This window comes from Chlamydotis macqueenii, chromosome 6 (genome assembly GCF_036417535.1).
Source record: "Chlamydotis macqueenii isolate bChlMac1 chromosome 6, bChlMac1.mat, whole genome shotgun sequence".
Classification (NCBI taxonomy): Eukaryota; Metazoa; Chordata; class Aves; order Otidiformes; family Otididae; genus Chlamydotis; species Chlamydotis macqueenii.
Genome location: NC_141561.1, coordinates 44,481,918 through 44,494,791, shown reverse-complemented (window position 1 = coordinate 44,494,791; position 12,874 = coordinate 44,481,918). Strand labels below are relative to the sequence as shown.

The window sequence follows — 12,874 nt, the reverse complement described above, 5'->3', positions numbered from 1 at the left end:
TCACCTCGGAACCTCTGCGGACACTCTCGTGCTCGATGAGGGCCTCCATACACCCAGCAAACGATGTTTCCTCGTCCTTTCTTCTTTGGGCACTCCTTTACTCGGTGACCTGCTTTTCCACAATTAAAACAAGTACCCCCCCCCCCCGCTGGAGCCAGTCAACTGCGCTGCAAAAGCTTGCAAGGCCTCAGCTAGTGGTGCTGTTTCCTACGTGCGACCAAATTCGCACCCTCGCTGGATGATATCCCTCACACTAGCCGTAGCCAGGAGCGCTGCAAGAGCTTGCGTGTACGCCGCTAAGCAGTTTGTACGCAAGCAGTCTCGCACTAGCACTTCCTGTGCAGCTGCTGGGAAAGAGGACCCTGCTATTGCAGTTTGCACTCTGTCTGCGAAGTGGCCGAAAGTCTCATTTGAGCCTTGTCTTATATGGAGATAACTCGGTGTCCCTGAGAGCACAGGATTCATACGCTCAAAGGCTTGTCGCCCGAGCCCAGCTGCAGCAATCAGCACAGGAAGTGGCAACTCAACTTGATCTTGCGGAGCGAGCCAGGGTCCCGTGCCTAGCAACATATCTATGTGGGCCCCATAAATGGGATGGTCTGGCTCATCTCTCGCCTGCAATAGCAGCTTTTCCCCTTCCTCTCGCAGCATCTGCTCCCAGATGAGGACTTGAGCAGGAGTAAGGCAAGCACGAGCGCATTGTCGCCAATCAAATATTAATGGGCCGCCCATGGCGATGGTGTCCAACAGCAGTTGTGCAGAGGGTCCCATGATACGCCCTTCTGTCACAGCTTTCCGCAACTGCATTAAAAGCTTGTAATCAAGCGGATTCCAAGCACGGTTTCCCCCTGGTTGGATCAGCACTGGATATGCCGTTCGCGCTGGCCCCTCCTCAGGCTGCAGCGTGCAATCAGCAAGCACGCACTCCCGTGCGGTGATCGTCCAGCGTTCTGCTGCTGCTCGCTTCCTGTCCTTATTCGGTGCCCCCTCTTTGCACACCAAGCGCTTCATTTCTTCTTGTAACTCCTCTACCTTTTCCTCAAGCCTTTTCTCTCTTCCCTCTTTCTCCTGTATTTCTTCCCTTGCTCGCTCTGGGAGCAGCGCCTTATCCTCTCGCCCTGCTATCGGTACCCCATATGGCGGGGGCACTGAAGAGGGGACTCGTCCCCTTGGCTCCGGAGCCGGTGCCCTCTGGAGGCGCCTCGGGAATCCGGACCAATCCCCCTTTTCCCAAACCCCAGTACGCACCACCACCCTCTCTTCCCCACATCTGACACTCAGACGGCGCTGAAGGGCCAGAGGGGAGCATGTGGAGCGGCACTGTAAATGGCTCCAGTAACGGCTCTCCGGCCCCCCTCCCGCCATCTTCTTCCCCGCCGCCATTTTCTTTTCCCTCCACGACTTTAGCTGGGACGCAAACCTTCTCACAATTTGTTCCCCCACCCTGTCCCTCCCTGCACCCTTGTCCGTTGCCCGCCTTCTCGCTCGGTCGTCCGGCAACTGAGTGGGTGCTGGGGAGCGGTGCCTGGCGCCCGGACCCACTAACCCCTTTGGGCACGGCTCCTGCTGGTCCTTTGTTAGAGGGTTGGGAAGGGACATTCCTGGGCGGTTCCAAGCCTCAGGCCGCAGCAAAGCACATGCCACCTGCCACGCACCCCTGCAGTCTTTTGCTTTCTCCAGCATGGCCCGGAGGGAGCCTAATGCCGGCAGAAGACCGGAGAGAGCCTCTTTGTTCCCAACACAGGCTCTCTGGAATAGTTCCTCTGCTGTTTGTTCGAGGGCCCCCTTACTCACACAGTGAGAAGGAGCGGCCGCTATACCTGTCCGCACCATCCAACGGAAGAGCGGGTCCAGGTCCTTCTTATGCACAGGGCTCTCCACCTGCTGCCCCACGCCTTTCAGCATACTCACCACTTGCTCCATCAAAGCCATATCGAGCAGCTGAAACAGAGACGCCTTACTGCGCACCTCCCTCACCAATGCAGGCCTGCCTTATCACGTCGGGGTCACCAATTGTCACCTCTCGATCGGCAGCACGGCTTAGGCGCCCGTCCGTCTGCGCAACTCCCTACGCAGGTACACAAGAGACGGACACATAGTGTCTAGCTCTGAATGCCAATTTACTGCTGCATCACAAAGCCTTATATACCCCCCGCTACTCGTACACCCGACCGCCCCCTGACCCTGTGATCCCTAGGTCCGCCCCCTGGTGCTCGCAGGCACCTCCCACCCGCCTGGCCCTGTATCCCGCAGTCAGCATCGCCGCCGCCACTTGCTCCTTGTTGCAGCCGCCTTCTGCCCTGCACTCCAAGAGGTGGGGGAGCTTGTTGAGGGAGGTGGTCAAGCGGGGGACACTGGCAACATCGGGGACAGCGTCCTCAGCATTCCCCAGCCCCGCTGCCCCCACTCACTCCTTGAGGCAGCTGCCCTCCGCCACGTACTCAGAGAGGTCGAGGAGCTCAGCGAGGGCCTCGGCAGTCAAGCTGGCGACATTGGCAGTCAAGGCGGTGTCCTGGCTGTCCCCTCGCTGCGTCTCAACAGCTTGGTCCTGGGGGCAGTCGCCAACCACCACGTCCCCCGAGAAGTTGTGGTGCTCAGGAAGGAAAGCAGTGCTGGCGAGGCTGTTGGGGAAAAGCAGGACGTGAGGGACGGTGCCCTGGCTGTCCCCCAGCCCTGCCAGTGCCACTTGCTCCTGTGGGCAGCTGCACTCAGCCACATACTTGGAGAGGTCGGGGAGCTCCTTGAGGAAGGCGGTAAAGTCGGGGACATGAGGGATGGTGTCCTTGCTGTCCCCCAGGCCTGCCAGCACCACTCCTTCTTGATGGCAGCCGCCCTCCGCCCCGTACTGGGAGAGGTCGGGGAGCTCGTGGAGGAAAGCGGCCAAGCTGGGGCTGTCGGGGACACTGGGGACAGTGTCCTCAGGGTGCGCAGCGTGGGGTCGGCTGAGCGTGTTGTTGCTGGTGGCGTGCGCTGGCTGCTCCAGAAGGGGCTGGGTGAGAGCGGCTGGCCCCTTCTCGGGCACATGAGCAGGCTTGCCCGGAACTTCCAGCGTGCTCAGTGCTGCAGGAAAAGCAAACACAGCCGAGCCAGCCGCGGGGCGATGCAAGCTTTCCTCGGCTTGGCCACCCGCCTGCAGGCTCCGTCACCCCGCAAAGCTCACCCTGGGGCTTTGCTGTGGTTCTGCCAGTGGGCAGAGCGAGGACAGGCTGGCGTGGGCTGGCGGCAGGGACGCTGTTCTTGGTGGTCTCCCCGTCCTCGCTGGAGGCCTGTGATGGCTTCTGGGTGCTGCCGGGCAGGGTGCGGAGCGCAGGGGGGCCCTGCACCCAATGCTGAGCTGCAGGGCGGCAGGGTGGCGGGGGCCCGTGGCAGGCAGCGATATGCAGCGGGCAGGAGCCTGTGGGGTAGAGGGGCTCCCCCTGCACCACAGCCCACAGCCCCAGCCCCGTCGGCTGGTGGGACACCAGTGTCCCCCTCACCACCTGCTGTTCCCAGCCATGGGCACGGGGACAGGAAGCAGGCATGGAGGGGAGCTGCACCACGGGAGGGAGCTGCCAGCTTTCGGGGAGCTGCTGCAACTTCCCCACGGCCCCCAGGGGCCCTGGCACCCCGTGCCAGACGCTGGCCTGTGGCACCTGGTAGGTGACGGGGTGGACCTGGGCAGGCTTACAGGACCCCGGCAGCTCTGGAACAGAGGGCAGCACACAGGCGGGGACCGGCGGCGGCACGCCCGGAACCATGAAGCTCACACCGGGCACCTTGGGCGGCATCGACAGCTGGAGAGGGAGCTTCTCTGTGGGGGAAGCAAAGCGGGGCGATGGGGTGAGCTGTTGGCAGGTGGGTCCGACAGGGGGTTACCTGGAGGGCAGGAGCCCCAGGAGGAGCTGGAGCCTGCTGCTGTACCTGCCATGGCAGCTGGTCAGAGTCAGGTTTCTGGGGGACAACCAGCCTGCATCCCTATGGCGAACACTGCGCCAGCACCTGCTTCAGCCAGCCTTGCCAGGGTTTGACTTTTCCTACCACAGCAACTTCCCAGCTCAAGGATTTCCTGTCCCGCTGATGATTTCCTGTCCCCAGTGCTCATTTCCCATCCCCACAATGGATTCCCAACCCAGCCATGACTTCTCAGCCCTGTCACGGTTTCCTACTCCAACAGTCTCCCATCCCCACCATTTCCCACCCCAAGGGTGATTTTTGCGGGGAGGTGAATTTTCTGTCCAAGGGGAAGGGATGGGGCCAGCACCCGTGGCCTGGCCATGCCCACCTTTGTGTGCTGCTCCCTCCTGCCCTGGCAGTGGGGATGGGGCTGGTTTTGGCACTTTTGAGGTTTTGTGACCCTGTCCCTCTCTGCCCCAGTGGGGCAACTGCTGTTCACAGCTGTGGTGGAACTGGTGCCGGTACTGTGCGGACACGATGGGAGCTGTCACAAAAATGCGACAGCTGGCCCGTGCCATCCAAGCAGAGAGGCTGGGGCGCAAAGTACGGCATCACAAGAGGAATTCTTGCAGTTGTGCATCTGAATGCGCGCCCACACTCTGCTGTTCTGCAAAGCAACTCCAATTCTGTGGCATCGTCAGCCGATTCTTTCTTGATCCAGGCATCCCTGGAGTCGCTCTTGCTGCAGTTCCCTGTCTCTGCTGCCAGAGAAGGGCTCAGGCACCTGGGAGTTGTCCTTGTCTCTCTTCTGGTAGAGACCTGAAGCAGCTTGCCCCCAGAACAGACCTTCTTGTGCAGAGAAAGCCCTAAAAATGTAGAGCAAGTGCTTGGACCCTCTTGGACCCAGAGAATGAATTGTCTGGCTCCTCTGAGAACCTCGTGCTGCAAACATTTCTGAACCTAACAAGGATGTGTATCCTGAAGGATTGTTTGTCTTGGCCAGAGTAACAGGGTTGCTTAAAACTGGGACCCTCATGCAAACAAGTAGAGGAAGTTGTCGGTCCTTGGTTTTTACTTTTTTTGGGCAGGTGAGTGTCTGCGTTCCTTCTTGTCCTCATCTCCCTGACCTTTACCGGTTTTCCATAAAATACGTCAGAATATAGATGTGGAGAGCTGACTGACCCTACTCTCTTCTTGCTGTCTGAATCCCATCCTGACCTCCTGAGGCGTTTATTTAGCAGGCTGGAACAGTCTCATGCCCTAGCTGCAGCTCCCCGGCCGTGCCTTGACCTGCAGCCGTTCCTCTCACAGAAATCCTTCACAACAGGCAGGCAGACGCCTCTCAGGGTCTCCTCACATCTCATTCCCATCTCATCTCCTCTCCGCTCCTTGCAGCCGGGCCGGGCCGAGTCAGGCCCAGACGCCGCCCGACGGGAGGCCAGAGGGTGAGGGGTGCAGGGCTCGTGCCTCCGCCTCCCTGCCCCCGCTCAGCTCCTTCACATCTTCTCTTCTCTTTTTTTTTTTTTTTTTTTTTTCCCCTTCTTAAATACGTTATCGCAGAGGCGTTATCACGGAACATTCTGGTACCAATTGGCTAGGCCCTGGCCAGCAGCAGGTCCGCCCTAGGCCCGGACGAGTCCACTGGACAAGGGGGAAACTTCTAGAAGCTTCTTAGAGCAGCTGCCAGCGTAGTCCCCCCTCACTAAACAAAACCAGAACAGAACGTGGCACAGCACGGGAAGAGAGAATTTGCTCAATACCTGCTCAGGCAGAGAGAGAGCTGAGTTGCTTTGTGCTCAGTGGTTTGGCTTGGCTTTCAACACCAACTATGGACACTCAAAAACGGGCAGGCAGGCTAGCATCTTAGGATCTATCCAAATTCAAATAAGGTTTATCATCACCAGCGGGCAGTGTCTAAGTTGACTGGAAGGACTGAAGAAGTCCGTTTTTAAGGTCTGTAGCAGCAAAACGCAGACATCCACATTTTCCCTTTCCTTTCTAACCTGCCATTCCCGATGTTTTAGGCGCTGTTTTTGTACGGTTATATTGGGAACACAAACATTTCATAGAACTGTTTGTGAGTTTGAATACAATTCTGAGCATTGCCATTTCCCTGTCATTCAGTAAAACCACATTCAAGGCTATTTCCACCAAAAGCAACCTGACAGTCCTTCTCACAGGCCCTTCCAACCCAGCCCCTCATGTCAAAGACCTTTGAATGAGACTTCCAAACTCCTTGCACCAACAGCCAATGCGGACAGTCTAGAGCATCTCTAAAATCAGCTTCACTGAACACTGCCTGCAGTGTAAAGACTTCCCCAACAAAGACCTTCCAGCTGGAAGGAAATTCAGGTATCTGAGCAGTATTTCTTGCGTCATCTCCTACGTCTGTGTCCTGGTTTCAGCAGGGATGGAGTTAATTTTCGTCTCAGTAGCTGGTGTGCTTCGGATTTCATCTGTGAAGACTGTTGGCAAAAACACTCTGATGATAGGAGCTGTTGTGAAGGAGACGACGGACACTGTCTGGCTTGCCAAGTCTCGTTAAAGTCTCGTTAACGTGCAGATGTGGGAAGCTGGGCAGAAGACAGACAGAATAACTGGCCCAAGCTGGCCAAAGAGAGTATTCCATGCCATGAACGTCATCCTCAGCATAGAAGTGGGGGTTGCCCATGGGAGGGGGCATCCATTTGGGCATTCCATTCTGGCATGCACCCTTGGCATCCATCTTCTTTCCATCTCTCTTGCTTGCTGGCATCGTTCCCTCTCCCTTGCTGGCTTGCTCTCCCCCTTTGCTTGCTGCTCGGTGTCCTTTCGTGATTGCTGCTCGGGACGGGCTGTGTTGGTCATTCGGACATCGGGTGGTGAGAAATCCTACACTGTCCATTTTGTATATTTTGTAGATATTAATACCCTTATATTCTGTTATCCTTGTAGTTTTTAGTATTTCAGTAAACTGTTTTTATCTCAACCCACAAGTCTTCCTTTCTTCCCAGCTTCTGTCCCCCATCCCACTGGGCAGGGGGAGGGTGAGTGAGAAGCTGTGTGGTGACTTGGGCTAAACCACCACACTCTAGGACACAGAAGGGTTTCCCCCAGCTCCCGAATCTGGAGCTCGCTTCCAAAGCAGAAAGGCAATGAAAAAAACACTTGGCATGAATAATTGCAATCAAAATTCGTTAGCAAGCAGTCTCAAGATAGATCAGAAAGCCGAGCCACAGCCCATCAGCTGGAACCCTTGTCAGTGCAGCAGAGCCAACCCTGAGGAAAAAGGCACACAGCTTCTTCTGAAGAATACCAATCCGTGACGGCAAGCGCTGAGAATGAAAACGTTTGGGTAAGGATTAATAACAGGCTAGCAGATAAAAGTCCAGTGTGTGACAGGCTTGTCCTACCAGAGTGGCTATCACGGCCAGGAGAAACTGCAGATCCTCCAGACAAAGCCCTTGCTGTTCAAGGAGCTTACAGCCACCGCACAAGGGGACCTGGATTGTCACACACGGTGACAAGGCCAAGGGAGCTGCGTGCAGGCCTCCCACGCGCGGCTTGGACCACGTTTGCAACTGAAGTCTCTCTCTGAACCAGGAAACAGCAACGGTAAAGACCGTCCAAGAAGGTGGGAACCCAGCACCACTCCCGCTGAACAGGCTGTTCCCGTGCCCCTGTAGCTGTCGCTCACCAAGGACGGACCCTCACGGCAAGACGAGGGAGCCGTGGCTCCGGAGAATGAACTCTCAAACCTCCCCAGACTTCTCCCTCCTCTGCCTCACACGTTTGTTCCATGTTTGGTACAGAAACCCAGAAACAGAAACATGTAAAACCTGCACTCATTTGCCGGCCAAATGAAAATATGCAATGGCCAGGCAAAACAACATCCCTTCATCTACTCAGAAAAATACAGATATCCTTCAAAACAAAAGCGCACTTGGATGAGCTGCACAGCAAAAGCTGTTCGGTCCTGGGGATTTCCACACACGCAAACAGGAACACACCCGTGTGCACAAGAAAGGCGGCACACAACTGGTGAACTGCTTGTTGGGGTGGCTGTGCCCCAAAGCCTTTTCTAAAGGACTGTTAGCAAGGAACGGCTGGCACACCCCGTCAGCTGCGTGTTCTGTTGGCCTCTCCTGGCTGGTGGAAAGGGTTCCTGCGCTTGAATGTCTCCTGAAGGTCCTGCTGGGTATAAGCGTCTACAGCCACCGGCTCATTCTGTTAGCAAATTTCATTCTTAAGAGCTGAAGCCAGCTCTGCTCCCATCAGGAGTCACAAGAGAGGGCTCGATGGCAATCCAAACTCTTGCCTAACGAGTGAGCACTGAACAGCCGCGGGCTGAGCGCAGCGCTGGCAGAAACGGCTCCGTTTGATCCTTCTGTCAGTGCCTGAAGGGCACAAAGAACTGGAACTCGGGAGATCAGCAGGGCATTTGTGGGGATAGTTGCACAAATGAGATGGGAAAACCATTACCAGCCTTTGGCAAGGAAATTTGATCTCAGTCTTCACTCAGTAACGTGCTAAAAACCCCTGAAGAGACCGACACGCAAAGGCTACAAGTGATGTTGAGAGGCTGTGTTTTCAACTGGGAAAAGGGGGCAAGTGCTGACAAACAAACCCATTTCATACCACCCAGAACGGTAAGGCAAGGCACCCAGGATTGGCCCCGCTTCACCATGAAGGACTAACATGCTGAAAAGCAACCATAAATCAACGAGATCTCAAAAGACAGTTTTTCGGGATGGTCACAGGAAGCAATAGGGCTCTGGGGCTTCCGCTACCGGTCAACCCTTGCTGCCAGGGAGTCAAGGACTTGGTGCTATTCTGCATCCCAGCGCACCCAGCTCAGCTGCCAGAAATCAAGGTGTGTTTTTCTTTGCTCTGATTTTCTACATGGGCAATATTAATCTCTGGCCGCTAAGTCCCAAATTGTTTCTCTATTAGAATGCAACTCTGCAACATACTTTTACAACCACTAATTTGATGGATCCAGCTTAAATTAAGATGAATAGACACCAATGAGAACTCTTTTAATAGACTATGGGTGAGGGGCAGCTTTGTCCAGGGACCTCCCAAGGGGGCACAGGTCACTGGGGAGGGGGGAGGCCCCTGAGGTGGTAGACCTAGGAGATGCCTGCCCCTCCCCGGGCAGGAGAGCAGCACCTTGCTGGTGAAAGGGGCCTCGTCAGCGTACAGGCCGCCCTCCAAGGAGATGGTGATGGAGGCGGTCTTCCTGGCACGCCAACTCTCAGGGCCCCTGATGGTGAAGGCCAGGTGCTCCACTGGGTCTGGAAAGGCCAGGGGCTGCGGGAAGAGGTTTTTGAAGGGGACGGAGGTAGTGGTGCCGCCGGCTGTGATGGTGAGGGGTCCCTGTGCCTTGAGCAGGAGGATGAGGCCGAAGAGGGATACGCTGGACTCCCCACCAAGCCGGATAGAGAGCTGCAGACCGGCCCTGGCTCTGCACACTTGGTGGGGCTTGGAGGTCACCTCCATGCTCTTCTCTGACCTCCTCTGGCTGGCACGGGCCATGCTGATGGTTTTCGCTGACTGGAAGTTGGCCCAGTTGTTCTGCAGAGGAGAGAGAAGAGACAGTGGAGGGGCTGATCACCAAAGCAGAGCCAGCAGCTCGGGAAGGAACCGCTGGTCCCCTGCCATCATGCTGGCTGGGGTCCCTTTCCCTTGCCCATCACCCACCTGTACCCTCCCACCCCTCACACCACAGCCCTGGGGAGTGCTCGTGATGAATGGCCATAGGGGCTGCTGCCCAAACGTGCCCAGCAGGGACAACCCCGCACCCAAACGCTGGGGGACCTCAGCGCCCAGCTCTGGCAGCAGTGGAGAAGTGCTTTGGTTGCCCATCTGCAAAGGCACTGCCATGCACCCGCATTACTTTGTTTCGGGGGCACCCCCTGACCTTGAGAAACGCTGGTGCTCAGAGCAGGCTCGCAGGCCTCTGCGGAGATCTTGATGTTTTCGGTCTGAACGACCCCCAAGATGTCTTCTGCATCTGAAACCTGAGGTGACAAGAAACAAGCACTGCTTAGCCCCTTCTCCTCCATTCTTTTGCTAGACAATATCTGAGTCCTTGTCTCTACAGGCTGCTTCCCCCATGGCCTCCCCTGCGTGACAAGCGCTGTGAGCACACAAGCTTTCCTAACCTGTTCATCTCCCGGGCTGACCCAGCGGGGTTCTGCCGCAGTAAGAAACCCTGTCAGCCCAACTCTTCTCTCCGCCAGCAGCCGCGTGGCTGCTAAAGCACCCTGGGAAGCAAAGGGATCTTAAAGCCACCACAAGCGTGAGGTGTCCCAGAGCAGGGGGCATCGACAACCAACCCTCTCCTCTTCAATCACCCAGCGTCCTCACTGAAATGCATCCCCGAAACCATGGGGAACAGCCTCCCAGGGTGAGAGTTTGTCGCTCTCTGTCAAGAGCCCCAGACAGAGGCCAGGACGGGTGCAGCGAGCATGCCAAAGTCTGGACAACCCAAGGACAGCGTTCAACCTGGCACAGCAGCAAGGTGGTTGTAGCGCGGGCTCAGGGCGCAGCCTCATAACCCAGCCGTAAGCCCTGCAGAGGCAGCGGCTGGTTTTCTGGGGTGACATGGATGCCCGGGGATGCAGCGCGTGTGCTGGCAAACCCAGCTGGAGGCAGCAGAAGCTGGGGTCGTAGCACCCCTGTCCCTGTCAGGCCCATCTCTTCCTGACTCCCCAATATACTTGCCCCATGGAGCTCAGCTACCAGGGCACCCGAGCAGTCACTTCGTCCCCAAGAGCCCCTTGCTGCTAAGGGCACGGCCCCCCAGCAGTGCAGGAAGGAAAGAATCTCTGGAAGCTCATCCTTTTGCCCTCTTTGCAGGGTACCCTTCAAGCAGCCTCCATCCCTAAGAGCACAGGGCTGATCACTCTGCCCTGCTCTGCCAGGGAGGGCACAGTCCCCCTCACCTCCAGCTGGATGGTCTTCAGAATGCTGAGAGCCTTTGTGGCCTTGAAACGCAGCTGCACAGCAAACTCCGTGTGGGGACCCACGATGCCGCTGTCTTCTGACACCGAGAAGTCCTCGCCCAGGTCTTCCAGCCCAATGAGCCGCCAGGCCACGGGCAGCGGTGTGCGGTTTTGCAGGGCCAGGGTCTCATTGTCCTTCCTGCAGACAAAAAGAGACACTCAGCACCAGCTGCTTGATGGGCATGTTAGTCTTGCAGTTGAATGGAACTTGGAGCAGCCCTGGCTGACAGCTCTCGTCCCCGGCGAGGGGCTGTGGGGTGACTGACCTGGGCAGAAGCAGCGTGTTGAACGACAGCTCCTTGGGGCTGACCCCCAGCTCCACCTGCACCCCCTGGCAGCACAGGCGGAAGACCACCGGCTCTGGGTTCCCCTGAACGCAGCAGATGAGCTTGTCTTCCACCAGGCCGGCTGAAGTGGGGTACGCCCAAACGCTCAGCTCCTAGCCCCGTCCCCGCAAGAACAAACACACAAGAGCATTCAGTCAGCAAGAGAAACAGCTCCTGGGCACTGCCACCGCTGCCTGTCCTACCTGCCTGTCTCCTACCTGCTTCTCGTTCGGTTGCAGCCTCATGCTGGGAGGCTCTAAAAGGAACGTGCTCTCCTGGAGATCGCGCTCAAAGGAGAAATGCACCTCTGCTTCCAAGGGGCTGACGTTCAGGATGGTTATCTTCTCGCAGTTGCTGGGATAGCGCAGCTCCTTGTACCTGTCCACAAAAGGGGAAAAGGCTGCAGAGGAGATGCCAGGACCACAGCCTTGATCACATCTTGAGGAAAGCACCGTGTCCGGGCAGCGGCAGGCTGCACTGGAAGACCATGTTCCCACGAGCAGGCTAAGAAAAAGGATCACTTTGGGGCACATTGCACGGAATATGGGTTCATCCTTGCGTTGCTTTGATGTCTGCCCTTATACTTGGTGCCTCCATGCCAGAGGTGTGACGATGCAGTCACGCACTCAAAGAGCGTTTTACAAAATCTAAGTGGAAAGGCACCTGGAAAAATAACAGTATGCCAGGCACATGGCTTCTTCCGCCTTCTGTGTGAGCATCAGCTGCTAACTCAGGGCTGGGAGCACGTACCCGTCTCTTGGCTTCCCACACAGCAGCGGTCCAAAGTGGAAAACACCCGTGTCCATGACATACTTCTTGGAGATGATGTCCTCATCCTCCTTGCTCTCCCTCTGGTGGGGAAACACCAGCCTGGGGAGAGAAACAGGGAATGAGGAGCTGTGAGATGCTCCTAGGTAGGAAACCTGGTCAGAAAGCCATAACCCTTCTGGGTGGCTGAGGTACCAGGACTGGTTCCCAGCTCCAAGCACGGGAAGATGCTGGGCTGCTCAGGCAGCACGCTGTGCCCAAGCCAGAAGGTCACAGGGGTACAAGGGGCAGCCCTGGCTCTGAGTTCAGGGGGAGCCATGCGTGAGGGCTCCCACGCGCCAGCCTTACCGCGGGTCCTGGCTGATGGCGGGATACAGGCAGGTGCCCCTGCAGGGCAGCTGGTACAGACGCTTTGTCCCCAGGATCTCAAAATGCAGCGTCTGCTCAAACTGGCCCGGTTCCGTGGAGCTGAAGTGGACCTTCAGTTGCACCTCACCGTGGGCAGGCACTATCCACCGACAGCTGCTCAGCCTGGCAATTAAAAAGGAGATTTCAAACACTGGGAAGAAGCAAATGAGGAACGGAGGGTTGTGGACTTGCCATGCCATGGAGGCACCGGCCGAGGGTGCCTGCAGAGCTGGAGATGAGGGACCTTGTCTGGCGAGATGGCTGCAAAGCAGAGGGGTCACCTCCTGCCTCACAGCTCGCCTGACAGGTCTCCCTGGGGATGGAACCGTGTCCACATCACTTTGGTCCAACCTGGGAGGACATGTGGGTGCTCCTGTGTCCGGCCTCTGGAGATCCCTGCTGCCCCGGCTGGAGCTGCGCTTCTTCCTCAGAGTCTTCGGGCTACCCACAGCTTTCTCCTTCCTCGACCGCCCCCTTGTTGGAGTGACCTGTTTCTTGGAGGTCTTAACA

General features: G+C 57.0%; 1 protein-coding gene across 1 annotated transcript in view; it reads right to left on the bottom strand.

Annotated features, from left to right (window-relative positions):
- Window positions 1–2,155: 2,155 nt before the first annotated feature.
- The window catches only part of LOC147600355 (axonemal central pair apparatus protein HYDIN-like), a 39,527-nt gene continuing 28,808 nt past the window's right edge, over window positions 2,156–12,874 (bottom strand). The window contains exons 30-41 of the mRNA XM_086751245.1: window positions 12,665–12,867; window positions 12,305–12,487; window positions 11,939–12,058; window positions 11,407–11,566; window positions 11,125–11,301; window positions 10,803–10,997; window positions 9,768–9,875; window positions 9,025–9,429; window positions 4,399–4,464; window positions 3,161–3,824; window positions 2,412–3,060; window positions 2,156–2,300 (exon numbers count right to left, since the gene is read on the bottom strand). Of these exons, the coding sequence (XP_086607371.1) occupies window positions 2,156–2,300; window positions 2,412–3,060; window positions 3,161–3,824; window positions 4,399–4,464; window positions 9,025–9,429; window positions 9,768–9,875; window positions 10,803–10,997; window positions 11,125–11,301; window positions 11,407–11,566; window positions 11,939–12,058; window positions 12,305–12,487; window positions 12,665–12,867 (3,075 nt within the window). The remainder of the gene's footprint in view (window positions 2,301–2,411; window positions 3,061–3,160; window positions 3,825–4,398; window positions 4,465–9,024; window positions 9,430–9,767; window positions 9,876–10,802; window positions 10,998–11,124; window positions 11,302–11,406; window positions 11,567–11,938; window positions 12,059–12,304; window positions 12,488–12,664; window positions 12,868–12,874) is intronic.